The following is a 27,621-nucleotide window of genomic DNA, read 5'->3' on the forward strand; positions in this document are numbered from 1 at the left end:
ATTCAAAATTACAATTCTTGTCTTTCATAATTTGGTCAGATATACTTGGATGTGTAGTGTCAGCATTTGTTGCTGGCATGTCATGCCTAAGTTTGCTAATCTTGCCAATTAAAAATGTATTTAAATAGTTGGCAATATCAGTCAGTTTTGTAATGAATGAGCCATCTGATTCATTGAATGATGGAGCTGAGTTTGCCTTTTTTACCTACATTTCATTGAAGGTGCTCCAAAGCTTTATTTTATAATTCTTTATGTAAATTATCCTTGTTTCATAGTGTAGTTTCTTCTTCTTTGTATTCAGTTTATTCACATAATTTCTCAATTTGCAGTATGTTTGCCAATCGGTTGTCCAGCCAGACGTATTTGCCATTCCTTTTGCCTCATCCCTCTCAACCATACAATTTGTCAATTCCTCATCAATCCACATGGGTGCATGCTTATTAGTAACTGGGATAAGCAATTTCATAAATGTGTCAAGTGCATTGTCTGTTTGCTCCTCATTACACACCACAGACCAACAAATATTATTTACTTCAACAACATAGTAATCACTACAAAACTTACTGTATGACCTCTTGTAAACTATATTAGGCACAGCCTTTGGAACTTTGGTTTTCCTAGATATGGCTACTGTATTGTGATCACTACATCTGATGGGTCAGGATACTGCTTTCAAGCACATTTCTGCAGTATTAGTAAAGATGTGATCAATACATGTTGATGATTTCATTCCTGTGCTGTTTGTAACTACCCTGGTAGGTTGACAGATAACCTGAACCAGGTTGCAGGCACTGGTTACAGTTTGAAGCTTTTTCTTGGGTGGGCAGCTTGATAAAAGCCAGTCAATATTTAAATCACCCAGAAAATATACCTCTGTGTTGAATATCACATATATTATCAAGCATTTCACACATGTTATCCAGATACTGACGGGTAGCGCTTTGTGGTCTGTAGCAGCTTCCCACAATAATGGGCGTTAGGTGGGGCAGATGAACATGTAGCCATAGTACTTCAACAGTATTTAACATGATATCCTCTCTAATCTGTACAGGAATGTGGTTCTGAATATAAACAGCACACCTCCACCACTGGCATTTCTGTATGTTCTGTAAATGTTACAACCTTGTATTACCACCACTGTATAATCAAATGTATTGTCTAAGGGAATTTCAGAGATAGTCAGAATATGAATGTCATCTGTTACTAGCAAGTTATTCATTTCATGAACCTTGTTTCTTAAGCTACATACAGTGGGGCAAAAAAGTATTTAGTCAGCCACCAATTGTGCAAGTTCTCCCACTTAAAAATATGAGAGAGGCCTGTAATTGTCATCATAGGTACACTTCAACTATGACAGACAAAATTAGAAAAAAAATCCAGAAAATCACATTGTAGGATTTTTTATGAATTTATTTGCAAATTATGGTGGAAAATAAGTATTTAGTCACCTACAAACAAGCAAGATTTCTGGCTCTCACAGACCGGTAACTTCTTCTTTAAGAGGCTCCTCTGTCCTCCACTCGTTACCTGTATTAATGGCACCTGTTTGAACTTGTTATCAGTATAAAAGACACCTGTCCACAACCTCAAACAGTCACACTCCAAACTCCACTATGGCCAAGACCAAAGAGCTGTCAAAGGACACCAGAAACAAAATTGTAGACCTGCACCAGGCTGGGAAGACTGAATCTGCAATAGGTAAGCAGCTTGGTTTGAAGAAATCAACTGTGGGAGCAATTATTAGGAAATGGAAGACATACAAGACCACTGATAATCTCCCTCGATCTGGGGCTCCACGCAAGATCTCACCCAGTGGGGTCAAAATGATCACAAGAACGGTGAGCAAAAATCCCAGAACCACACGGGGGGACCTAGTGAATGACCTGCAGAGAGCTGGGACCAAAGTCACAAAGCCTACCATCAGCAAGGGCATTGAAGATGAAACGTGGCTGGGTCTTTCAGCATGACAATGATCCCAAACACACCGCCCGGGCAACGAAGGAGTGGCTTCGTAAGAAGCATTTCAAGGTCCTGGAGTGGCCTAGCCAGTCTCCAGATCTCAACCCCATAGAAAATCTTTGGAGGGAGTTGAAAGTCCGTGTTGCCCAGCAACAGCCCCAAAACATCACTGCTCTAGAGGAGATCTGCATGGAGGAATGGGCCAAAATACCAGCAACAGTGTGTGAAAACCTTGTGAAGACTTGCAGAAAATGTTTGACCTCTGTCATTGCCAACAAAGAGTATATAATAAAGTATTGAGATAAACGTTTGTTATTGACCAAATACTTATTTTCCCCCACAATTTGCAAATAAATTCATTAAAAATCCTACAATGTGATTTTCTGGATTTTTTTTTTCTCATTTTGTCTGTCATAGTTGAAGTGTACCTATGATGAAAATTACAGTCCTCTCTCATCTTTTTAAGTGGGAGAACTTGCACAATTGGTGGCTGACTAAATACTTGCCCCACTGCCCCACTGTATGTACACATGGGCTATTTTGAGCACGTTTCAGGGATGCTTGCTTGTTTTCATTGCTTTACTGGGAAGCTTAGCAGAAGTAGATATTCTCATGTTATTTATGTCAGGGCAGGGTGAGCTGCACACAGTGGACTTTCTACTAGGGCACACTGCCTCAGTGTTAATAGCATAAATCTGGTCCATAGATACAGTGCCTTGCGAAAGTATTCAGCCCCCTTGAACTTTGCGACCTTTTGCCACATTTCAGGCTTCAAACATAAAGATATAAAATTTTATTTTTTTGTGAAGAATCAACAACAAGTGGGACACAATCATGAAGTGGAACAACATTTATTGGATATTTCAAACTTTTTTAACAAATCAAAAACTGAAAAATTGGGCGTGCAAAATTATTCAGCCCCCTTAAGTTAATACTTTGTAGCGCCACCTTTTGCTGCGATTACAGCTGTAAGTCGCTTGGGGTATGTCTCTATCAGTTTTGCACATCGAGAGACTGACATTTTTTCCCATTCCTCCTTGCAAAACAGCTCGAGCTCAGTGAGGTTGGATGGAGAGCATTTGTGAACAGCAGATTTCATTTCTTTCCACAGATTCTCGATTGGATTCAGGTCTGGACTTTGACTTGGCCATTCTAACACCTGGATATGTTTATTTTTGAACCATTCCATTGTAGATTTTGCTTTATGTTTTGGATCATTGTCTTGTTGGAAGACAAATCTCCGTCCCAGTCTCAGGTCTTTTGCAGACTCCATCAGGTTGTCTTCCAGAATGGTCCTGTATTTGGCTCCATCCGTCTTCCCATCAATTATAACCATCTTCCCTGTCCCTGCTGAAGAAAAGCAGGCCCAAACCATGATGCTGCCACCACCATGTTTGACAGTGGGGATGGTGTTGCTTTTACGCCAAACATAACATTTTGCATTGTTGCCAAAAAGTTCAATTTTGGTTTCATCTGACCAGAGCACCTTCTTCCACATGTTTGGTGTGTCTCCCAGGTGGCTTGTGGCAAACTTTAAACAACACTTTTTATGGATATCTTTAAGAAATGGCTTTCTTCTTGCCACTCTTCCATAAAGGCCAGATTTGTGCAATATACGACTGATTGTTGTCCTATGGACAGAGTCTCCCACCTCAGCTGTAGATCTCTGCAGTTCATCCAGAGTGATCATGGGCCTCTTGGCTGCATCTCTGATCAGTCTTCTCCTTGTATGAGCTGAAAGTTTAGAGGGACGGCCAGGTCTTGGTAGATTTGCAGTGGTCTGATACTCCTTCCATTTCAATATTATCGCTTGCACAGTGCTCCTTGGGATGTTTAAAGCTTGGGAAATCTTTTTGTATCCAAATCCGGCTTTAAACTTCTTCACAACAGTATCTCGGACCTGCCTGGTGTGTTCCTTGTTCTTCATGATGCTCTCTGCGCTTTTAGCGGACCTCTGAGACTATCACAGTGCAGGTGCATTTATACGGAGACTTGATTACACACAGGTGGATTGTATTTATCATCATTAGTCATTTAGGTCAACATTGGATCATTCAGAGATCCTCACTGAACTTCTGGAGAGAGTTTGCTGCACTGAAAGTAAAGGGGCTGAATAATTTTGCACGCCCAATTTTTCAGTTTTTGATTTGTTAAAAAAGTTTGAAATATCCAATGAATGTCGTTCCACTTCATGATTGTGTCCCACTTGTTGTTGATTCTTCACAAAAAAATACAGTTTTATATCTTTATGTTTGAAGCCTGAAATGTGGCAAAAGGTCGCAAAGTTCAAGGGGGCCGAATACTTTCGCAAGGCACTGTACATGATTGCTGCATACAATAGGCAGCATTGTCAGGGCAGTTAGAGGGACATACATTAGGTTACTTACATTGTGTCTAGCAATACCCCTGGTATAATGTACATTTGCTAAAGCATTATGATGACTCAGCGACACAATGTTAGGGATTAACTGAGCTGGGCTTGGGTAATTGATAACTCATCGTCTCAACGCAGCCTTATAATGCCTTGAAAGGGTCCAGGCACCCAAATGTCTTGGGTGGCTCCCATACTCCAAAAGGTATTGAAATGGTCAACTAAAGTTACACCCATTGAGCTGCAATGATCCCATTGCCAGTTGTGAAGAGAAAGAATACTGCTAAAGTGTTCAATGTCACGATTCAGAGAGGGCGCAGGGCCAGATATAAAGGGTATTTTATTAGTGTCTCGCAGAGAGTCAATCATCTTTTAAATCCAGTTTCAACTGTTCAGAGCTGCCTTTCATTATAGAATCGATGTCCATGTCCTGGTGTAGTATACATTTGGGAGCAGCTTAGTGATGTAATTTACTCAATCTCCGGGATAAGACATTGTTTTTGCACCAGGAACAGTCACATTTCTTACCATGGAGCTGCCCAAAATCACGGCTGGAGAGAAGGATGATGGAATCCGCCCACTTCCACAGGATGGTGCAGGCCTCCGATAGATGGAGAAGCCCCGCTCAATCCAGAGCAGGGACGGAAGGTAGCCGATGTCAACTTCGAAATCGTAGGGGAAGGAGTAGGAGTAGCCACAGTAACGAAGGTGCAGGAAGATCAGGATCCAGGGCAGCAAAACTATTTGTTGTTTGTATCCACTCCGGGCCTCTCGTTGGGAGTGTAGGCTGCTTTGCGGCAGGCTGCTGTCTTTAGCTTCCATGCAGGGGCAGAGCCAGAGGGGTGTTTGGGGTGGCACTGGACACCCCTGACATCTGATTTGCCACCCCAAAATGTTATTCGCTACTGGCAGTTTGATGCTGTTTGACATCTCATTTCACCTCTTGTTGAAAGAATAATTTATTTTGATGTTTTCAAATCGAGGATGAGGAAGAGAGAATGTTAACGTTGGTTGCTAGATACAGAAGAAGAAGAACATACAGAAGAAGAAGAGAGTGTTTCCACAGCTCCACAAACTCTTTTCATGATCGGCGAAGCATCATATTTGAAGTACTTTTTAAGGCTTAGCATCGGGTTTAGGTTTCCTGAACAACTTTTACAACAGTAGAGTCGCTGTGTAAGTTAACGTTAGACCTTTGGCTCCATTAACAGACAGTTACTCATATAAGAGAGATTGGTTCCCAATTTAACCTAACATTATGTTTACATATGTGCTAGTAATACACGCATATACAGTGCAGTGTCGTAAGTTACAGTATATGACTGTTTAGCTAATGTGGGGTAACTAGTAGGCTACAGCTGTCAGTGTTCAGCAAGTTAACATTCAGTAACTTGAAATCCATTAAGTCATTTAGATTTTCGTACTTGAACTCAAAACGAACCATTGTTATTATTAATCTGTTAACGTTACTCAAAAGATTACCACAATTTTTAGATAGCCTGTTTGCTATCATAAAGGTGTAATAAATTATAGCTAGCTAAGTTACTTACTGTCATGACTTCCGCCGAAGTTGGTCCCTCTCCTTGTTCGGGCGGTGTTCAGCGGTCGGAGTCACCAACTTTCTAGCCATCGCTGATCCTCTTTTAATTTTCCTTTGGTTTTGTCTTGTCTTGTATAACACCTGGTTCCAATACCATCAATTACATGTTGAGTATTTAACCCTCTGTTCCCACTCATGTCCTTGTCAGTGATTGTTTGTTTGTAAGTTATGTGCAAGTTATGTTCTGGTGTGCGACGGGATTTGTACCCACGTGTATTATTTTGTATATTTTGGCTTTCAGAGTTTTTAGCACTTATTAAACTGCTCCGTTTATACCAAGTTCGATCTCCTGCGCCTGACTTCCCTGCCACCAGCACGCACCCCCTTACAGAATCCCCGACCCAACTATGGAGTCAGCAGGAGCAGGTACCCCGGTTAAAGGGGTGGAGGAGCGCGTCCGGGAGCACGCAGCAATGCTTCACCATCTTGGCACCGCCATGGACCGCATTGTCCGGACTATGGACCGCTGGAAGAGACAGGGAGTTCTTCCAGCGCCTCCACCAGCACAACCGGGGCCTTATCTGAGCCTCCCTTTTCCACCTGGTTCCAGTGGAAAAGGAACCAGGTGGTTCTCTCCCTGTCCCAGGAGTACGACGAAGAGGCTGCGAACTGCCAGGGGTTCCTGCTTCAACTGGAGCTATACCTGACCACCGTCCACCCGGCTCCATCGGGCAGAGAGAGGGTGTCCGCCCTCGTCTCGTGCCTCACCGGGAAAGCCCTGGAGTGGGCCAACGCTGTGTGGAGAGAGGGAGATGCGGCTTTGGACCAATTTGTGGAGTTCACCCGCCGTTTCCAGGCAGTCTTCGACCACCCACCCATCTGAGGCAGGAGACGAGGAGCGACCAGGAGTTCACCTTGGAGTTTAGGACCCTGGCTGCCAGCGTGGGATGGAGCGACAGGTCCCTGATTGACCGCTGCAGTTTGCGCGAGGACGTCCGTCAGGAGTTGGCCTGCATAGACACCACCCTTACGTTTGACCAGCTGGTGGACTTGTCCTTCCGGCTGGACAACCTGCTGGCTACCCGCAGACGTTCTGATCGGGATCCGGTGGTCCATCCTCCCGCACCCCCTCTCCGATACCCATGGAGCTGGGAGGGGCGGTGCGCTGGGAGACCGGAGGGGGTTCCCGCTCGTGCACCATCTGTGGCCGCAGAGGTCACACTGCAGGTCGGTGTCGGGTTGGTTCCTCTGGGGATCGAGGCAGCAGTCAGGGTGCTCTGGCGTCACCCCAGGTGAGCCGGCACCATTCTCACCCAGAGCCCTCTGTTGCACAGATGTTTGTGTCTGTCACTTTCCATGAGTTTTCCCCGCATTCCCAGCATAAGGAGCTCGTCGATTCAGGCACGGCTGGGAATTTTATTGATAAAGCTTTAGCCATAGTTTAGGGATCCCCATAGTTCCTGTGGATGTGCTTTCCCCGTTCACGCCTTAGATAGTCAACCATTAGGGTCAGTGTTGATTAGGGAGGTCACCGCTCTTTTGGGCATGGTGACACAGGGGGTCATATGGAGAGAATTAGTCTCTTCCTTATTGACTCTCCTGTGTTTCCCATGGTGCTGGGCCTACCCTGGTTAGCTTGTCATAACCCCACTGTTTCTTGGCCACAGAGGGCTCTCACAGGGTGGTTGCAAGAGTGCTCAGGTAGGTGTTTAGGGGTTTCCGTTGGTGCTACTATGGTGGAGAGTCCAGACCAGGTTTCCAAATATGTCGATTTGGCTCTCGCCTTCTCCAAAAAGAATGCGACTCAATTACCACCTCATCGACGGGGCGATTGTGCGATAGATCTCCTGGTAGACGCTGCACTTCCCAGGAGTCACGTGTATCCCCTCTCACAGGCGGAGATGGTGACTATGGAAACACATGTCTCCGAATCCCTGCGTCAGCCACAGCGATAGAGTCAATGCATGCGGGGCGCTTCTTCACCAAACTAGGTCTCAGGAGAGCTTACAACCTGGTGCGTATCCGAGAGGGAGACGAGTGGAAGACGGCTTTCAGTACCACCTCTGGGCACTATGAGAACCTCGTCATGCCATACGGGTTGATGAATGCGCCATCTGTCTTCCAAGCCTTTGTAGACAAGATTTTCAGGGACCTGCACGGGCAGGGTGTAGTGGTGTATATTGATGACATTTTGATATACTCCGCTACACGCACTGAGCATGTGTCTCTGGTGCGCAGAGTGCTTGGTCGGCTGTTGGAGCATGACCTGTACGTCAAGGCTGAGAAATGCCTGTTCTTCGAACACTGTCTTTTTCCTAGGGTATCGCATTTCCACCTCAGGGGTGGAGATGAAGAGTGACCGCATTGCAGCCGTGCGCAATTGGCCGACTCCCACCACGGTACTGTCACGACTTTCTAGCCATCGCTGATCCTCTTTTAATTTTCCTTTGGTTTTGTCTTGTCTTGTATCACACCTGGTTCCAATCCCATCAATTACATGTTGTGTATTTAACCCTCTGTTCCCCCTCATGTCCTTGTTGGTGAATATTTGTTTGTAAGCTATGTGCAAGTTATGTTCTGGTGTGCCACGGGATTTGTATCCACATGTATTATTTTGTATATTTTGGTTTTCTGAGTTTTTAGCACTTTTTAGCACTCCGTTTATACCAAGTTCGATCTCCTGCGCCTGACTTCCCTGCCACCGGCACGCACCCCCTTACACATACTGCAGAGTAGGGCTAGCCATGATCTAACTATTAACTTAGGCTGGTTTGATTTTAAGGTACAGTTATGTTAATGGGGATTTGTAATTAAGATTGAGATTGGACTAAAATGTGGGTAATTGGATGCTTAGATGTAACCATAGACTGTCTTATTTTTTGCATAGGGTCAATTATATACAGTATGAAAAGAAATGGAAAGATATCAGACTTATATTCCAAGAAGCACTAACAGGCAGACCAGGTGCAAATAGACCCCATCCCTTGCATCGCCACCGGACCCCAGTGCATCTCCCTACCTGAGGCTAGTCAGAGTCAGGAGCATCAGCATCCGGAGTTTCAGAAGAAGGTTATTTGTTTCTAGCCATTTTGAGCCTGTAATCGAACCCACAAATACTGATGCTCTAGATACTCAACTAGTCTAAACAACAATTTTATTGCTTCTTTAATAAGACAACAGTTTTCTGCTGTGCTAACATAATTGCAAAGGGGTTTTCTAATGATCAATTAGCATTTTTAAATGATCAACGTAGATTTGTTACGGTGCGTGAATGAGGACCCAAAAGCGAATTAACTTAAACAGAGCTTCTTTAATTACCAAACATAGGTAGGCTCAGACGGACCGGCAGATTCCGACAGGACAAGACAAGGTTACAGCAAACATGACGACAGTCTGGTTCAGGCATGAAACACAACAAACAAGAATCCGACAAGGACAGGAACAAAAACAGAGAGAGATATAGGGACCTAATCAGAGGGAAAAAGGGAACAGGTGGGAAACGGGGTGACGAGGTGGTTAGGAGGAGACAAGGCACAGCTGGTGGAAATTGGGGGAGAAAAGGTAACCTAACAACGACCAGCAGAGGGAGACAGGGTGAAGGGAAAGGACAGAGACAAGACACAACATGACAGTACATGACAGTACCCCCCCACTCACCGAGCGCCTCCTGGCGCACTCGAGGAGGAAACCTGGCGGCAACGGAGGAAATCCTCGATCAGCGCACGGTCCAGCACGTCCCGAGAGGGAACCCAACTCCTCTCCTCAGGACCGTACCCCTCCCAATCTACGAGGTACTGGTGACCACGGCCCCGAGGACGCATGTCCAAAATTCTACGGACCCTGTAGATGGGTGCGCCCTCGACAAGGATGGGGGGGGGGGGGGGAGACGAGCGGGGGCGCGAAGGACGGGCTTGATGCAGGAGACATGGAAGACCGGGTGGACGCGACGAAGGTATCGCGGAAGAAGAAGTCGAACTGCGACAGGATTAATGACCCGAGAAATACGGAACGGACCAATGAACCGCGGGGTCAACTTGCGAGAAGCCGTCTTAAGGGGAAGGTTCTGAGTGGAGAGCCAAACTCTCTGACCGCGACAATATCTAGGACTCTTAGTTCTACGCTTATTAGCAGCCCTCACAGTCTGCGTCCTATAACGGCAAAGTGCAGACCTGACCCTCTTCCAGGTGCGCTCGCAACGTTGGACAAAAGCCTGAGCGGAGGGGACGCTGGACTCGGCGAACTGAGATGAGAACAGCGGAGGCTGGTACCCGAGGCTACTCTGAAAAGGAGATAGCCCGGTCGCAGACGAAGGAAGCGAGTTGTGGGCGTATTCTGCCCAGGGGAGCTGTTCTGACCAAGACGCAGGGTTGCGAAAAGAAAGACTGCGTAAGATGCGACCAATAGTCTGATTGGCCCGTTCTGCTTGACCGTTAGACTGGGGGTGAAAGCCGGAAGAGAGACTGACGGAAGCCCCAATCAAACGGCAAAACTCCCTCCAAAATTGAGACGTGAATTGCGGACCTCTGTCCGAAACGACGTCTGACGGAAGGCCATGAATTCTGAAAACATTCTCGATGATGATTTGTGCCGTCTCTTTAGCAGAAGGAAGCTTAGCAAGGGGAATGAAATGAGCCGCCTTAGAGAACCTATCGACAACCGTAAGAATAACAGTCTTCCCTGCTGACGAAGGCAGTCCGGTGACAAAATCTAAGGCGATGTGAGACCACGGTCGAGAGGGAATAGGAAGCGGCCTGAGACGGCCGGCAGGAGGAGAGTTACCGGACTTAGTCTGCGCGCAGACCGAACAAGCAGCCACGAAACGACGTGTGTCATGCTCCCGGGTGGGCCACCAAAAACGCTGGCGAATGGAAGCAAGCGTACCCCGAACGCCAGGGTGGCCGGCTAACTTGGCAGAGTGAGCCCACTGAAGAACGGCCAGACGAGTAGGAACGGGAACGAAAAGAAGGTTCCTAGGACAAGCGCGCGGCGACGGAGTGTGAGTGAGCGCTTGTTTTACCTGCCTCTCAATTCCCCAGACAGTCAACCCGACAACACGCCCCTCAGGGAGAATCCCCTCGGGGTCAGTGGAGGCTACTGAAGAACTGAAGAGACGAGACAAAGCATCAGGCTTGGTGTTCTTAGAGCCCGGACGATAAGAAATCACGAACTCGAAACGAGCGAAAAACAGCGCCCAACGCGCCTGACGCGCATTAAGTCGTTTGGCAGAACGGATGTACTCAAGGTTCCTATGGTCAGTCCAAACGACAAAAGGAACGGTCGCCCCCTCCAACCACTGTCGCCATTCGCCTAGGGCTAACCGGATGGCGAGCAGTTCGCGGTTACCCACATCATAGTTACGTTCCGACGGCGACAGGCGATGAGAAAAATACGCGCATGGGTGGACCTTGTCGTCAGAGAGGGAGCGCTGAGAAAGAATGGCTCCCACGCCCACCTCTGACGCGTCAACCTCGACAACGAACTGTCTAGAGACGTCAGGTGTAACAAGGATAGGAGCGGATGTAAAACGATTCTTGAGGAGATCAAAAGCTCCCTGGGCGGAAACGGACCACTCAAAGCACGTCTTGACAGAAGTAAGGGCTGTGAGAGGAGCTGCCACCTGACCGAAATTACGGATGAAACGACGATAGAAGTTCGCGAAGCCGAGAAAGCGCTGCAGCTCGACGCGTGACTTAGGGACGGGCCAATCAATGACAGCTTGGACTTTAGCGGGATCCATCTTAATGCCTTCAGCGGAAATAACAGAACCGAGAAATGTGACGGAGGAGGCATGAAAAGTGCACTTCTCAGCCTTCACAAAAAGACAATTCTCTAAAAGGCGCTGGAGGACACGTCGAACGTGCTGAACATGAATCTGGAGTGACGGTGAAAAAATCAGGATATCGTCAAGGTAAACGAAAACAAAGATGTTCAGCATGTCTCTCAGGACATCATTGACTAATGCCTGAAAGACAGCTGGAGCGTTAGCGAGGCCGAAAGGAAGAACCCGGTATTCAAAGTGCCCTAACGGAGTGTTAAACGCCGTCTTCCACTCGTCCCCCTCCCTGATGCGCACGAGATGGTAAGCGTTACGAAGGTCCAACTTAGTGAAAAACCTGGCTCCCTGCAGGATCTCGAAGGCTGAAGACATAAGAGGAAGCGGATAACGATTCTTCACTGTTATGTCATTCAGCCCTCGATAATCTATGCAGGGACGCAGAGACCCGTCCTTCTTCTTGACAAAAAAAAACCCCGCTCCGGCGGGAGAGGAGGAGGGGACTATGGTACCGGCGTCAAGAGCTACAGACAAATAATCTTCGAGAGCCTTACGTTCGGGAGCCGACAGAGAGTATAGTCTACCCCGGGGGGGAGTGGTTCCCGGAAGGAGATCAATACTACAATCATACGACCGGTGTGGAGGAAGAGAGGTGGCCCTGGACCGACTGAACACCGTGCGCAGATCGTGATATTCCTCCGGCACCCCTGTCAAATCACCAGGCTCCTCCTGTGAAGAAGAGACAGAGGAAACAGGAGGGATAGCAGACATTAAACATTTCACATGACAAGAGATGTTCCAGGAGAGGATAGAATTACTAGACCAATTAATGGAAGGATTATGACAAACTAGCCAGGGATGGCCCAAAACAACAGGTGTAAAAGGTGAACGAAAAATTAAAAAAGAAATGGTTTCACTATGATTACCAGAAACAGTGAGGGTTAAAGGTAGCGTCTCACGCTGAATCCTGGGGAGAGGACTACCATCCAGGGCGAACAAGGCCGTGGGCTCCTTTAACTGTCTGAGAGGAATGTCATGTTCCCGAGCCCAGGTCTCGTCCATAAAACAGCCCTCCGCCCCAGAGTCTATTAAGGCACTGCAGGAAGCTGACGAACCGGTCCAGCGTAGATGGACCGACAAGGTAGTGCAGGATCTTGAAGGAGAGACAGGAGTAGTAGCGCTCACCAGTAGCCCTCCGCTTACTGACGAGCTCTGTCCTTTTACTGGACATGAAGTGACAAAATGACCAGCGGAACCGCAATAGAGACAGAGGCGGTTGGTGATTCTCCGTTCCCTCTCCTTAGTCGAGATGCGGATACCTCCCAGCTGCATGGGCTCAGCACCCGAGCCGGCAGAGGAAGATGGTAGTGATGCGGAGAGGGGGGCGACGGAGAGCGCGAGCTCCTTTCCACGAGCTCGGTGACGAAGATCAACCCGTCGCTCAATGCGAATAGCGAGTTCAATCAAGGAATCCACGCTGGAAGGAACCTCCCGGGAGAGAATCTCATCCTTTACCTCTGCGCGGAGACCCTCCAGAAGACGAGCGAGCAAGGCCGGCTCGTTCCAGCCACTGGAGACAGCAAGAGTGCGAAACTCAATAGAGTAGTCTGTTATGGATCGATTGCCTTGACATAGGGAAGACAGGGCCCTGGAAGCCTCCTCCCCAAAAACAGATCGATCAAAAACCCGTATCATCTCCTCCTTAAAGTCCTGATACTGGTTAGTACACTCAGCCCTTGCCTCCCAGATTGCCGTGCCCCACTCACGAGCCAGTCCAATAAGGAGAGATATGACGTAGGCGACACGAGCAGTGCTCCTGGAGTAAGTGTTGGGCTGGAGAGAAAACACAATATCACACTGGGTGAGGAACGAGCGGCATTCAGTGGGCTCCCCAGAGTAACACGGCGGGTTATTGATTCTGGGCTCCGGAGATTCGAAAGCCCTGGAAGTGGCCGGTGGATCGAGGCGGAGATGGTGAACCTGTTCTGTGAGGTTGGAGACTTGGGTGGCCAGGGTCTCAACGGCATGTCGAGCAGCAGACAATTCCTGCTCGTGTCTGCCTAGCATCGCTCCCTGGATCCCGACGGCTGAGTGGAGAGGATCCGAAGTCGCTGGGTCCATTCTTGGTCGGATTCTTCTGTTACGGTGCGTGAATGAGGACCCAAAAGCGAATTAACTTAAACAGAGCTTCTTTAATTACCAAACATAGGTAGGCTCAGACGGACCGGCAGATTCCGACAGGACAAGACAAGGTTACAGCAAACATGACGACAGTCTGGTTCAGGCATGAAACACAACAAACAAGAATCCGACAAGGACAGGAACAAAAACAGAGAGAGATATAGGGACCTAATCAGAGGGAAAAAGGGAACAGGTGGGAAACGGGGTGACGAGGTGGTTAGGAGGAGACAAGGCACAGCTGGTGGAAATTGGGGGAGAAAAGGTAACCTAACAACGACCAGCAGAGGGAGACAGGGTGAAGGGAAAGGACAGAGACAAGACACAACATGACAGTACATGACAAGATTAGCTAACACAGCTTGTCATTGGAACACGGGAATGATGGTTGCTGATAATGGGCCTCTGTACGCCTATGTAGATATTCCATAAAAAATCAGCCGTTTCCAGCTACAATAGTCATTTACAACATTAACAATCTCTACACTGTATTTCTAATCAATTCGATGATATTTTAAATGGACAAAAAATTGGCTTTTCTTTCAAAAACAAGGACATTTCTAAGTGACCCCAAACTTTTGAACGGTAGTGTATATATGAGCATAAATACGATACTGTACGTTTGTAATATTGATGGGCACCAAAAAAAAAAATGTTTTTCCCAAGTCCATTTCCGCTTGATACCTGGTATGACAAATTGCAGTTCATTTTTTTGTAAATTAAATTATTTGTAAATAAACTATGTCATTTATGTAACACACAAATGCTATCTTATCTTCTTGGTGTTTGAGCTTTATTTTCTGAAAATATTTAGGATGTTCACCCAGATTATATATTCATGAAAACAGAGTGACCTCCAGTATACCTCTAATCAGCAATCATACTATTCATTCATGCTCCTTAGATGCCAGGTTAGGGTTACACACTAATTTTCTGTCATAGTCTAAGGACCCCCTGAAGTAGCCTTGGCCACCCCATGTATAAAACTCTAGTTCCGCCACTGCTTCCACGGCTCGTGACATGCGACCATCGTTGATTGCCATGCTCCTCTTGCTGTGCTCATTTGACTCTGCTACCAGATGGGGGACGAGAGGCAGGAGATGGCTCCCAGGCGAATGAACTCCGGGCAACACCGGTCAGTCGAATAACGACAAACGACAAGACAGAGATGTATTCAGCGCCATTGACAAATGCAATTTTAGAGTTAGAATCTCATTAGTGTGCTACATTTGAAATGCCAAGGTGATTAATGTTGTATGGATGTTCAATTCACCCTTTCCCAACTATGCAGGTTTTTTTTAAAGACAACAGAATAATAACACAAGAGGAATGAAAATACACAAAAATGAGGCTATATATACAAGGAGCACCAGTACCATATCAGCGGCGTCTTCATATTTGCCCTGTATTGGACCAAAATTAAGTAGCACACTAATAAAGACACGGTAGCCTATTATGAACAGCAACACATTCTTAGTTGACATTGAATATGCTGCAGGAATTGGCATTTGTCATGTTTTGTGTTTCCAGTGTGTGTGTGTGTGTGTGTGTGCGTCTGCGTGCGTGCGTGTTTACAAGCACGTGAGCGTCCTTTTGTTCGTGTCTACGTGTATCTATATAGGCGGGCTTAGGGTTTCCCTATTTCCAAGTGTATTAAATCACATATACGCAGCAGTTAGTTACTGCCTCTGCCTTCTCAGCATGATGACTCAGTAGACATTTTGGTGCAGTCGCAGACAGTGTGGGTCTGCTGAAAAGATAACACACATATTTGTCCAAATACCCTGAGACGCTCAAAACAATAGTGAAATGTAAAGTAACACCTCGTCACTCCAATGTTGCGCTAATGTCGATTGAAGCTGGTTGAATCATCGTGGTTTCGTTGAATCAATGTGGGGAAATGATTAGATATGCAAAAAGTAATCAACATAAAGGCATTTCCACTTTTATTTCATTAACTTTTAACCTAAATCCAATGACATGATGACATTTGATGATTTCAAGTTGAGTTCAAGGTTAGTTGACAACCAAATGCAAATCAAAATTAGACTATGAACTGAAGTCTGTGCCCAGTGGGAGGGCATCCCGTTTTCTATTGGAATTAAATATTATAATATTGTTAAATTTTAATCGTATTGCCAATAGCATATTTAGTTTAGCTTCAGCACTGAATAAATATGTGATATAAAAGGAATGGTCATTCATTGTTTTGTCTGTGAGTTTGGTTTGACCCTCATGTTTGGACGACCCTTTCATTGTGGCGGAGTGACAGACCTGGTGTGGGGAGAGATAACTGCGACAGACATACAGAGAGAGAGAGACATACAGAGAGAGAGAGAGAGAGAGAGAGAGAGAGCTAACTGTGAGGTCAGTATTAATCATCTCAAGGCAATTTCATGGATAAATACATTTATAGTTTGTAGTCTTTCATACATTTAGAATGAAGCCATCTGTGAAATCTCGCATGTGATTAGACGTTATGTGTCACGTTAGACTCAAGAAAAGGCCCATGGCGAAATTATTCTGGCAGAGATAGGCCACAGCTGTTTAAAATGCATTATTCTTCTTGTTATGAAAGGTGAGATGGGTCGTTCCCGCTTCATTAATGCGTGGGCCACTTGCACCTGCGCTCCTGTGGAGAGAGCGCGAGACGCGCAGAGCTCTCCAAATAAGGCTATATGCCTATGGACCATCTTGTTTGGATGACTTTAACAGAAACTAAACGCAAAACAAACAATGTGTATATAGGTTACAATTTAGTTAAATTGGTGGGGTTGGAAGTGGTACTGTAGTTAGGCTACATAAATTGTTGCTCAATCTCCGGTATTCATGTCCCACTGTCCTGCGGCAGAATAGGGGAAACACTTGTGGCGTACATGGACAATAGCGCGCGCCTGGGACCTATTAAGTAGAAAAGTGTAATATAGACAATACATTATAAGGACTGGCATATCTTCGCAGTGTGTATGCCTCTCACGTTGCAGCGTCAAATCGGCAGTGTGCTATGCGCTCGTGACGATTTGCTGACGCGCCTTCAGCCCCACCACCCTGGAGAGAGATGCTGCGAGGGAGCGAAGGGGCTGGGAACCGGTCACTCTATCTCTCTCTTTCTTGATCGAATGTGAAGGAAGCAAGTCCTGCGGCAAAACGAGCGAAATTCCACCGATACCAGGAGAGGCATCCCGGCTCTGTTGTAGAAATGGAGGTTCCAAGATTGGGACACAACTTAACCAGCCCGATGAGTCCGTGTGAGGGTATGATAAAGAACCTCAGCTTGGACGGTATACAATTATGCGAGCGAGAGGGTAAGCGCACAAAAAAACTGCATTTTGGATTGTCATGTAGCCTAGGTGTTGAAATTTCATGGATTACCCCCATCCACTCCACCAATTTCATTTTGTGTGCATTAGAATATTCCCTTCCATCAGTTAATGAAAGATTACAGCCACGCTAGTGGGCTCTACTAGCCATCTATAGTGGTGCCATAATGACTGAATAAGGGTCCAAATAGTGGCTAGGGTTTCTGTTTGTCCCTTATTTTATGATGAAAATGTAATAATACGGCAGGTTTACAGTTAATCCGATTTGGACGGTGACTGGTGCGCTGCTGCGTGCGCGGAATAGCTGAGGGCATCAGTGCATTTTCCTCACATAACCTATCTTATGTATGCATCATATGCATTTAGGGTTTTCACTATGAAACGGGCATACATTCCACATGATGGCATTTCAGGAAAATGCGGTTTCACCATTTCAGAACCATGGACGTGGACAGCAGCCGGTGGATCGCTTTTGCAAAGGTTTCAATGAATAGGGAACACTAACGTTATTCATGCCTGGTGCATCTCTGAACAAAGCTTGACATTACAAATATATAGTATATATTGAAGTAGCCTACAGTTAGAGCTGTTTTAAATCAGGAACCACATCCACAAGCCGATACAAAGATAGATTTGAACTGCATTATTTAACATGCTCTGACTAAGAAAAGCTACTATCTTTGAGGATTCAGCTGCATTTTGAAAATACAACTATTTTGGTATGCAACAGAGGAATCACTGTACAATGGTTAAAACGTTATGGTCTGATCATTAAAAGGTTTTGTTGAAGTTTACATTTCGATATCAGGCCTATTAAAACATTTGCAACATTAAGATAGTTTTGAGAAATACATGCAAATGGAGACCAGCTGTTGCTAGGCCCAGCCTAGGCTACTCTTTCGATGTATAGCCTATGTTAGCTGATCTGAATGAAAAAATAGCAAGTCATCATCACTGGGGGACTGGGCTCAAAGATGGCTGCACCCATCTGCAGACAGAAGCCCCGTTTATACCTGGTGTTAACATGTGTCCTTTGTCCTAATTGTGCCCGCATTTGTAGACAAGTATGTATGTTCAAAAGACACATTGTGATCAGATCTTCTTGCCCCCTCTGGAGGTAGTCAGGCAAACATTGTGTCTGGTTATCTCACAATTGTAGATGGCTCTGGACAGTGAAACTATTTAAATCATCATTATCCATCTTCTAAAATCATTGACAGGTGGTACCATTGACTTATGACATCAATGTGTGTCTTAAAATAAATAAATGAATATTATTTTGAAAGAATATCCATGAAATAATTTGCATACAGGGAGGGACCAGGAAATCTGGTCACATTGTGGAAACAGTCGATGGATAAGAGACACATTTTAATACAAGGTGTAGAAGCATATCTGAAAATGTGGGCATAATCAGAATGTGGACAAAATCAGGACCAAAGATGTGCCAGGTATAAACAAAGCTAAAGATGGAGCATCCACACCCTTCACTCTAATTACTCAGATAATTTTACAATAGAGTGAGAGAACATGGACAAATTAATTTGTTACATAATACGCTGGATGACACATACTCAGTGCTTTATTGCATTACAGTGCCTTTGGAAAGTTCAGACCCCTTGACTTTTTAAAACATTTTGTTGCGTTACAGCCTTATTCTAAAATTGATTAAATAAAAAATCCTCCTCAGAAATCTACACAAAATACCCGATAATGACAAAGTGAAAACAGGGTTTTAGACATTTTTGCAAATTTATAAAAAATAATAAACAGAAATACCTTATTTACACAGGTATTCAGACCCTTTGCTATTAGAGTTGAAATTGAGCTCAGGTGCATCCTGTTTCCATTGATCATCCTTGAGATGTTTCTACAACTTGATTTGAGTCCACCTGTGGTAAATTCAATTGCTTGGACATGATATGGAAAGGCACACACGTGTCTATATAAGGTCCTACAGTTGACAGTGCACGTCAGAGCAAAAACCAAGCCATGAGGTCGAAGGAATTGTCCATAGAGCTCAGAGACAGGATTGTGTGAAGGCACAGATCTGGGGAAGGGTACCAAAAATGTCTGCAGCGTTGAAGGTCCCCAAGAACACAGTGGCCTCCATCATTCCTAAATAGAAGATGTTTGGAACCACCAAAACTCTTCCTAGAGCTGGCCACCCGGCCAAACTGAGCAATCGGGGGAGAAGAGCCTTGGTCAGGGAGGTGACCAAGAACCCGATGGTCACTCTGACAGAGCTCTAGAGTTCCACTGTGGAGATGGGAGAAACTTCCAGAAGGACAACCATCTCTGCAGAACTCCAACAATCAGGCCTTTATTGTAGAGTGCCCAGACTGAAGCCACTCCTCAGTAAAAGGCGCATGACAGCCTGCTTGGAGTTTGTCAAAAGGCACCTAAAGACTCTCAGACAACGTGAAACAAGATTCTCTGGTCTGTTGAAAAAAAGATTGAACTCTTTGGCCTGAATGTCAAGCATCACATCTGGAGGAAACCTTGCACCATCCCTACGGTGGTGGCAGCATCATGTTGTGGGGATGTTTTTCAGTGGCAGGGACTGGGAGACTAGTCAGGATTGAGGCAAAGATGAATGGAGCAAAGTACAGGGAGATCCTTGATGGAAACCTGCTCCAGAGTGCTCAGGACCTCAGACTTGGGCGAAGGTTCCCCTTCCAACAGGACAACAACCCTAAACACACAGCCAAGACAGCACAGCAGTAGCTTCGGGGCAAGTCTCTGAATGTCCTTGAGGGGCCCAGCCAGAGCCTGGACTTGAACCTAATCAAGCATCTCTGGAGAGACCTGAAAATAGCTGTGCAGCAACGCTCCCCATCCAACAGAGCTTGAGAGGATCTGCAGAGAAGAATGGGAAAAACTCCCCAAATACAGGTGTGCCAAGCTTGTAGAGTCATACCTAGGAAGACTAGATGCTGTAATCGCTGAAATATCACATGCACATAATGACAAGAACACACAATGCTGTAATTGTCATTATGAAGCGATTACAGCATTGAGTCTTCTTGGGTATGATGCTGCAGATCCTCTCAAGCTCTGTCGGGTTGGATGGGGAGTGTCTCTGCACAGCAATTTTCAGGTCTCTCCTGAGAGTATTTAATTCCACCTGTGGTAAAGGTGCTTCAACAAATGACTGAGTAAAGGATCTGAATACTTATGTAAATGTGATATTCCAGTTTTTTATTTGTAATAAATTAGAAAACAATTCTAAAATCTGTTTTTGCTTTGTCATTATGGGGTATTGTCTGTAAATTGATGAAGAAGAAAAAATATTTTATCCATTTTAGAATAAGGCTGTAGCGTAGCAAAATGTGGAAAAAGTCAAGGGGTCTGAATACTTTCCAAAGGCACTGTGCATTTTATTGCAAGACAATAATCAACCATCTATAATCTATGGCCTAGTCACAGAAATATTACAGATGTGCATTTAGAAAGATGTTGAAAGTGACCGCTTAAACTGAGCTTGATAATGTGTCTTTTGATTTGTACATAGGGGCTGTTGTCTAGGCCCTATCTAGTCAATGGTGGTCTTCATTAGGCCACACAGCAGGGCAGTTAGACCCTGCCAACACAGTGCACCAATTGTACCTCTGGTTCTATTTCTCATTTCCTGGGGCGGCTGCCAATCCTATAATGTAGTGGGATGCTCTTTATATCCCCTTACGACTCTGGCCTGATTTTAAAACTCTAATTTTAGTAATGGTATAGGCTGAACTTTCTTATGGATGTTGCTGTTGGTGCCAGCTCTGTGCTTTGTGCTGTGGGTTTACTGGGCTTGTATTGGCCCCTTTGCAGCAAACAAGCACTCTCCAATTTGTCAGTCAATACTGGGTAAATAAGGGATAAGTGTGCTTGAGCTGCCCACTGTTTGTAGTACAACAGCACAACAATCTCTGTCATTACTTTACAGATCCTGAGGGGAAATGAAATGACAGGGTTATAAAAAGCGCCTGCATTCTTTACCAAACATTATAATTGTATGTTGAGTATGAAGCTCCTTTCCCAAGACAGGCTGATTTGTTCACTAGCTTTGATGATGCTTGATGTAGCCTATGACCATCTGTATGTGTTTTGGGGTTGAGCACTCCTATTCGCATGTAGATTACAATATATCTGATCCAATGTCATTGATGATAGGTCCAACATCATGATAATAACAATAAAACCATGCCTACTTGACAGCCCATCTAAACACGAAATCAGTTTAAACCGTGTTTTTAGAATAAATCAAGTGTAGGACAGGATCATCTCCTGAAAATGTATTCTCACTAACACCACCGACAGTTTACCTCAACTTCACATGCAGGTGTCAGAGGAAGGCCCTAAAAGTTGTCAAAGACTCCAGCCACCCTAGTCAGACCGTTCACTCTGCTATCGCATGGCAAGCGGTACCGGAGTGCCAAGTCTAGGTCCAAGAGGCTTCTAAACAAGCCATAAGACTCCTGAACAGCTAATCAAATGGCTACCCAGACTATTTGCACCCCCCCCATTTCACTGTAAGGTCTACTACACCTGTTATATTTGGCGCATACAATTTGATTTGATAGTTTATCCTGCTTTGACAGACTAAAGCTGGCAACAAGTTGTTTTGATGGGTTGGTGTCACTTTAATTAATGTTCTCTGTGTTTAACTTTTTATGCTGCTAAGCTTGTCGAAATGTAGGGACTGTGCCCTTTAACAAATTGTTTGCTGTCTAGGAATACAATACATTTAGTTCTCTTGGAAATCTATTGGATTTTCTCCAATGTATTTATACAATTGCTAATTTAATGTTAATTTCAGTGTCACAACCCTGTCTAAAAATATCTAGCAAACATCAATATTTAATCGTCAACACAAACGTGAGAATTCCCAAGCCAACCCAGACTAGAAAATGGCTTTGTCAGAGGCCCATCAATATTTTAGCATTGTGATGTGTATAAAGTGGTTTTCATCATTGAGAAGGCATATGTGGCTGAGCCTTTCCCCTCTGTCTCAAGAATAGCTCTGGGAACTTCATAGAGAAATAACAGAACGGGAACTGACATCAACATTTGAAGGACCCATTACAATTTTAGTGTTTAAGACAAGACATCCTATTTAAAAACTGTATAAGAAATTCAGCCACACTTCAAATGTGTGCCAACCAGGACCTATCAATATATATATATGTATCACGTCTATGTCCAGTGGTTACCAGTTCAGTTTAGTTACCACATTGGCAAGATGGTGCAGACAGACATGACAGCTCTGCTTCTAGCTACTAAGCAACTTCATTGCAGTATTTCATTTTTTGTGTGTGTTATTTCTGCTTTACTCATCTCATATGTATATACTGTATTCTATTCTACTGTATTTTAATCAATGCCACTCTGACATTGCTCATTGCCTAATATGTATATATTCCTTTATTCCATTCTTTTACTTTTAGATTTGTGTATTGTTGTGAATTGTTAGATTCTACTGCACTGTTGGAGATAAGAACTCAAACATTGCGCTACACCCACATTAACATCTGCTAAATATGTATATGTGACCAATAACATTTGATTTGATCTGATTGAATAAAATCAAAGTTTATTGCTCGCTTACACAGTTTTGCAGATGTTATAGTGGATGCAGCAAAATGTTTATGTTACTAGCTCCTAAAAATGCAGTAAAATGTCAAACAAGTACACAAATAATCCAATAAAGCAATAATACAAGAAATCAAGAAATATCAGAACGACTCCAATTAACAACCCAAATAGCACTACAACAGTAGCTAGGTTTCTATCCAGATTGTCATGTGAATATTCTAAAATCTGCACTAAACAATATGCACATTTTACCACCAGAGATGTGTTTCCAGCAAACTAATATATTGTGGATAAAAGTCTGTGCGTGATGACATAGTACACAGAAAAAATGACTTTTGTGGTTACATTTATCTGTACCAAATGAAAAATGCTAGTTAAAATGGTTTCCATCATATTTTCAACGCTATGATGGTTTTGTCACAAACGTGCCCACTCTGGTCTTGGCACGTGCGCTCTTGCCAACAGCTCGCAGATACAGTGCTGGTATGCTACCTACATTATGAGATTATTATGGATAAGAGCGAGATAATTTCTATTTTTCAAATGGCAGCCAAACATCGATCATCATGTCACCAGAATAAGACACTCGATATTTATTGGATCAAGCCTATGAAGTGCACGTTCACCACCCTGTGAAGTTCATGAGGACTTATTGAATCTGTTGCCTAATAAACTGCATGGTTTTCCGAGTCGAAGTGGGAGGACAAACCACACTACATGAACTCAGCAAAAAAAGAATTGTCCTCTCAATGTCAACTGCGTTTATCTTCAGCAAACTTAACATATGTAAATATTTGTATGAACATAACAATATTCAACAACTGAGACATAAACTGAACAAGTTCCACAGACATGTGACTAACAGACATTTAATAATGTGTAACGGGTGTCGTCGTCGGATGAGGAGGAATCGGAGTGGCATCTCCTCCACGTGGACTGCACCAGATTTGCCCGTTCTTGCTGTGAGATGTTACCCCACTGTTCTACCAAGGCACCTGCAAATTCCCAGACATTTCTGGGGGGAATGGCCCTAGCCCTCACCCTCCGATCCAACAGGTCCCAGACGTGCTCAATGGGATTGAGATCCGGGCTCTTCGCTGGCCATGGCAGAACACTGACATTCATATCTTGCAGGAAATCACGCACAGAATGAGCAGTATGGCTGGTGGGATTGTCATGCTGGAGGGTCATGTCAAGATGAGCCTGCAGGAAGGGTACCACATGAGGGAGGAGGATGCTGTGAGACACCGCCTCATACCATGACGGACCCTCCACCTCCAAAGCGATCCCACTCCAGAGTACAGGCCTTGGTGCACCGCTCATTCCTTCAATGATAAACGCGAATCTGACAATCACTCCTGGTGAGACAAAACCGTGACTCGTCAGTGAAGAGCACTGTTTGCCAGTCATGTCTGGTCCAGCGAAGGTGGGTTTGTGCCCATAGGTAACGTTGTTGCCGGTGATGTAAGGCAGGTCCTCACCAGACAACAGGCCTACAAGCCCTCAGTCTAGCCTCTCTCAGCCTACACGTGGTCTGCCACTGCGAGGATGATCAGCTGTCTGTCCTGTCTCCTTGTAGCACTGTCTTAGGCGTCTCACAATACGGACATTGCAATTTATTGCCCTGGCCACATCTGCAGTCCTCATGCCTCCTTGCAGCATGCTTACGGCACGTTCACGCAGATGAGCAGGGACCCTGGGCATCTTTCATTTGGTGTTTTTCAGAGTCAGTAGAAAGGCCTATTTAGTGTCCAAAGTTTTCATAACTGTGACCTTAATTGCCTACTGTCTGTAAGCTGTTAGTGTCTTAACGACCGTTCCACAGGTGCATGTTCATTAATTGTTTACAGTTCATTGAACAAGCATGGGAAACAGTGTTTAAACCTTTTACAATGAAGATCTGTGAAGTTATTTGGATTTTCACGAATGATCTTTGAAAGACAGGGTCCTGAAGAAGGGACGTTTCTTTTTTTGCTGAGTTTATATTCAGGTGACTCCCAAGTTAACTTTGATATGATGGTAATTATATCCAAATACAGTGCCTTGCGAAAGTATTCGGCCCCCTTGAACTTTGCGACCTTTTGCCACATTTCAGGCTTCAAACATAAAGATATAAAGCTGTATTTTTTTGTGAAGAATCAACAACAAGTGGGACACAATCATGAAGTGGAACGACATTTATTGGATATTTCAAACTTTTTTAACAAATCAAAAACTGAAAAATTGGGCGTGCAAAATTATTCAGCCCCCTTAAGTTAATACTTTGTAGCGCCACCTTTTGCTGCGATTACAGCTGTAAGTCGCTTGGGGTATGTCTCTATCAGTTTTGCACATCGAGAGACTGAAATTTTTTCCCATTCCTCCTTGCAAAACAGCTCGAGCTCAGTGAGGTTGGATGGAGAGCATGTGTGAACAGCAGTTTTCAGTTCTTTCCACAGATTCTTGATTAGATTCAGGTCTGGACTTTGACTTGGCCATTCTAACACCTGGATATGTTTATTTTTGAACCATTCCATTGTAGATTTTGCTTTTTTTTTTGGATCATTGTCTTGTTGGAAGACAAATCTCCGTCCCAGTCTCAGGTCTTTTGCAGACTCCATCAGGTTTTCTTCCAGAATGGTCCTGTATTTGGCTCCATCCATCTTCCCATCAATTTTAACCATCTTCCCTGTCCCTGCTGAAGAAAAGCAGGCCCAAACCATGATGCTGCCACCACCATGTTTGACAGTGGGGATGGTGTGTTCAGCTGTGTTGCTTTTACGCCAAACATAACGTTTTGCATTGTTGCCAAAAAGTTCAATTTTGGTTTCATCTGACCAGAGCACCTTCTTCCACATGTTTGGTGTGTCTCCCAGGTGGCTTGTGGCAAACCTTAAACAACACTTTTTATGGATATCTTTAAGAAATGGCTTTCTTCCTGCCACTCTTCCATAATGGCCAGATTTGTGCAATATACAACTGATTGTTGTCCTATGGACAGAGTCTCCCACCTCAGCTGTAGATCTCTGCAGTTCATCCAGAGTGATCATGGGCCTCTTGGCTGCATCTCTGATCAGTCTTCTCCTTGTATGAGCTGAAAGTTTAGAGGGACGGCCAGGTCTTGGTAGATTTGCAGTGGTCTGATACTCCTTCCATTTCAATATTATCGCTTGCACAGTGCTCCTTGGGATGTTTAAAGCTTGGGAAATATTTTTGTATCCAAATCCGGCTTTAAACTTCTTCACAACAGTATCTCGGACCTGCCTGGTGTGTTCCTTGTTCTTCATGATGCTCTCTGCGCTTTTAACGGACCTCTGAGACTATCACAGTGCAGGTGCATTTATACGGAGACTTGATTACACACAGGTGGATTGTATTTATCATCATTAGTCATTTAGGTAAACATTGGATCATTCAGAGATCCTCACTGAACTTCTGGAGAGAGTTTGCTGCACTGAAAGTAAAGGGGCTGAATAATTTTGCACGCCCAATTTTTCAGTTTTTGATTTGTTAAAAAAGTTTGAAATATCCAATAAATGTCGTTCCACTTCATGATTGTGTCCCACTTGTTGTTGATTCTTCAAAAAAAAATACAGTTTTAGATCTTTATGTTTGAAGCCTGAAATGTGGCAAAAGGTCGCAAAGTTCAAGGGGGCCGAATACTTTCGCAAAAGGTCGCAAAGTTCAAGGGGGCCGAATACTTTCGCAAGGTACAGTGCCTTGCGAAAGTATTCGGCCCCCTTGAACTTTGCGACCTTTTGCCACATTTCAGGCTTCAAACATAAAGATATAAAACTGTATTTTTTTGTGAAGAATCAACAACAAGTGGGACACAATCATGAAGTGGAACGACATTTACTGGATATTTCAAACTTTTTTAACAAATCAAAAACTGAAAAATTGGGCGTGCAAAATTATTCAGCCCCCTTAAGTTAATACTTTGTAGCGCCACCTTTTGCTGCGATTACAGCTGTAAGTCGCTTGGGGTATGTCTCTATCAGTTTTGCACATCGAGAGACTGAAATTTTTTCCCATTCCTCCTTGTAAAACAGCTCGAGCTCAGTGAGGTTGGATGGAGAGCATTTGTGAACAGCAGTTTTCAGTTCTTTCCACAGATTCTCGATTGGATTCAGGTCTGGACTTTGACTTGGCCATTCTAACACCTGGATATGTTTCTTTTGAACCATTCCATTGTAGATTTTGCTTTATGTTTTGGATCATTGTCTTGTTGGAAGACAAATCTCCATCCCAGTCTCAAGTCTTTTGCAGACTGCATCAGGTTTTCTTCCAGAATGGTCCTGTATTTGGCTCCATCCATCTTCCCATCAATTTTAACCATCTTCCCTGTCCCTGCTGAAGAAAAGCAGACCCAAACCATGATGCTGCCACCACCATGTTTGACAGTGGGGATGGTGTGTTCAGCTGTGTTGCTTTTACGCCAAACATAACGTTTTGCATTGTTGCCAAAAAGTTCAATTTTGGTTTCATCTGACCAGAGCACCTTCTTCCACATGTTTGGTGTGTCTCCCAGGTGGTTTGTGGCAAACTTTAAACGACACTTTTTATGGATATCTTTAAGAAATGGCTTTCTTCTTGCCACTCTTCCATAAAGGCCAGATTTGTGCAATATACGACTGATTGTTGTCCTATGGACAGAGTCTCCCACCTCAGCTGTAGATCTCTGCAGTTCATCCAGAGTGATCATGGGCCTCTTGGCTGCATCTCTGATCAGTCTTCTCCTTGTATGAGCTGAAAGTTTAGAGGGACGGCCAGGTCTTGGTAGATTTGCAGTGGTCTGATACTCCTTCCATTTCAATATTATCGCTTGCACAGTGCTCCTTGGGATGTTTAAAGCTTGGGAAATATTTTTGTATCCAAATCCGGCTTTAAACTTCTTCACAACAGTATCTCGGACCTGCCT

At 44.5% G+C, this 27,621-nt stretch overlaps 1 protein-coding gene across 1 annotated transcript in view; it reads left to right on the forward strand.

The window, feature by feature from the left end:
- The first annotated feature begins 16,663 nt into the window (after positions 1-16,663).
- The window catches only part of LOC110502531 (phytanoyl-CoA hydroxylase-interacting protein-like), a 44,245-nt gene continuing 33,287 nt past the window's right edge, over positions 16,664-27,621 (forward strand). Inside the window, exon 1 of the mRNA XM_021580608.3 lies at positions 16,664-17,126. Within this exon, the coding sequence (XP_021436283.2) occupies positions 17,021-17,126 (106 nt within the window). The 5' untranslated portion in view covers positions 16,664-17,020. The remainder of the gene's footprint in view (positions 17,127-27,621) is intronic.

Source organism: Oncorhynchus mykiss, chromosome 23 (genome assembly GCF_057628025.1).
Source record: "Oncorhynchus mykiss isolate SJ-2025 chromosome 23, ASM5762802v1, whole genome shotgun sequence".
Taxonomy (NCBI): domain Eukaryota; kingdom Metazoa; phylum Chordata; class Actinopteri; order Salmoniformes; family Salmonidae; genus Oncorhynchus; species Oncorhynchus mykiss.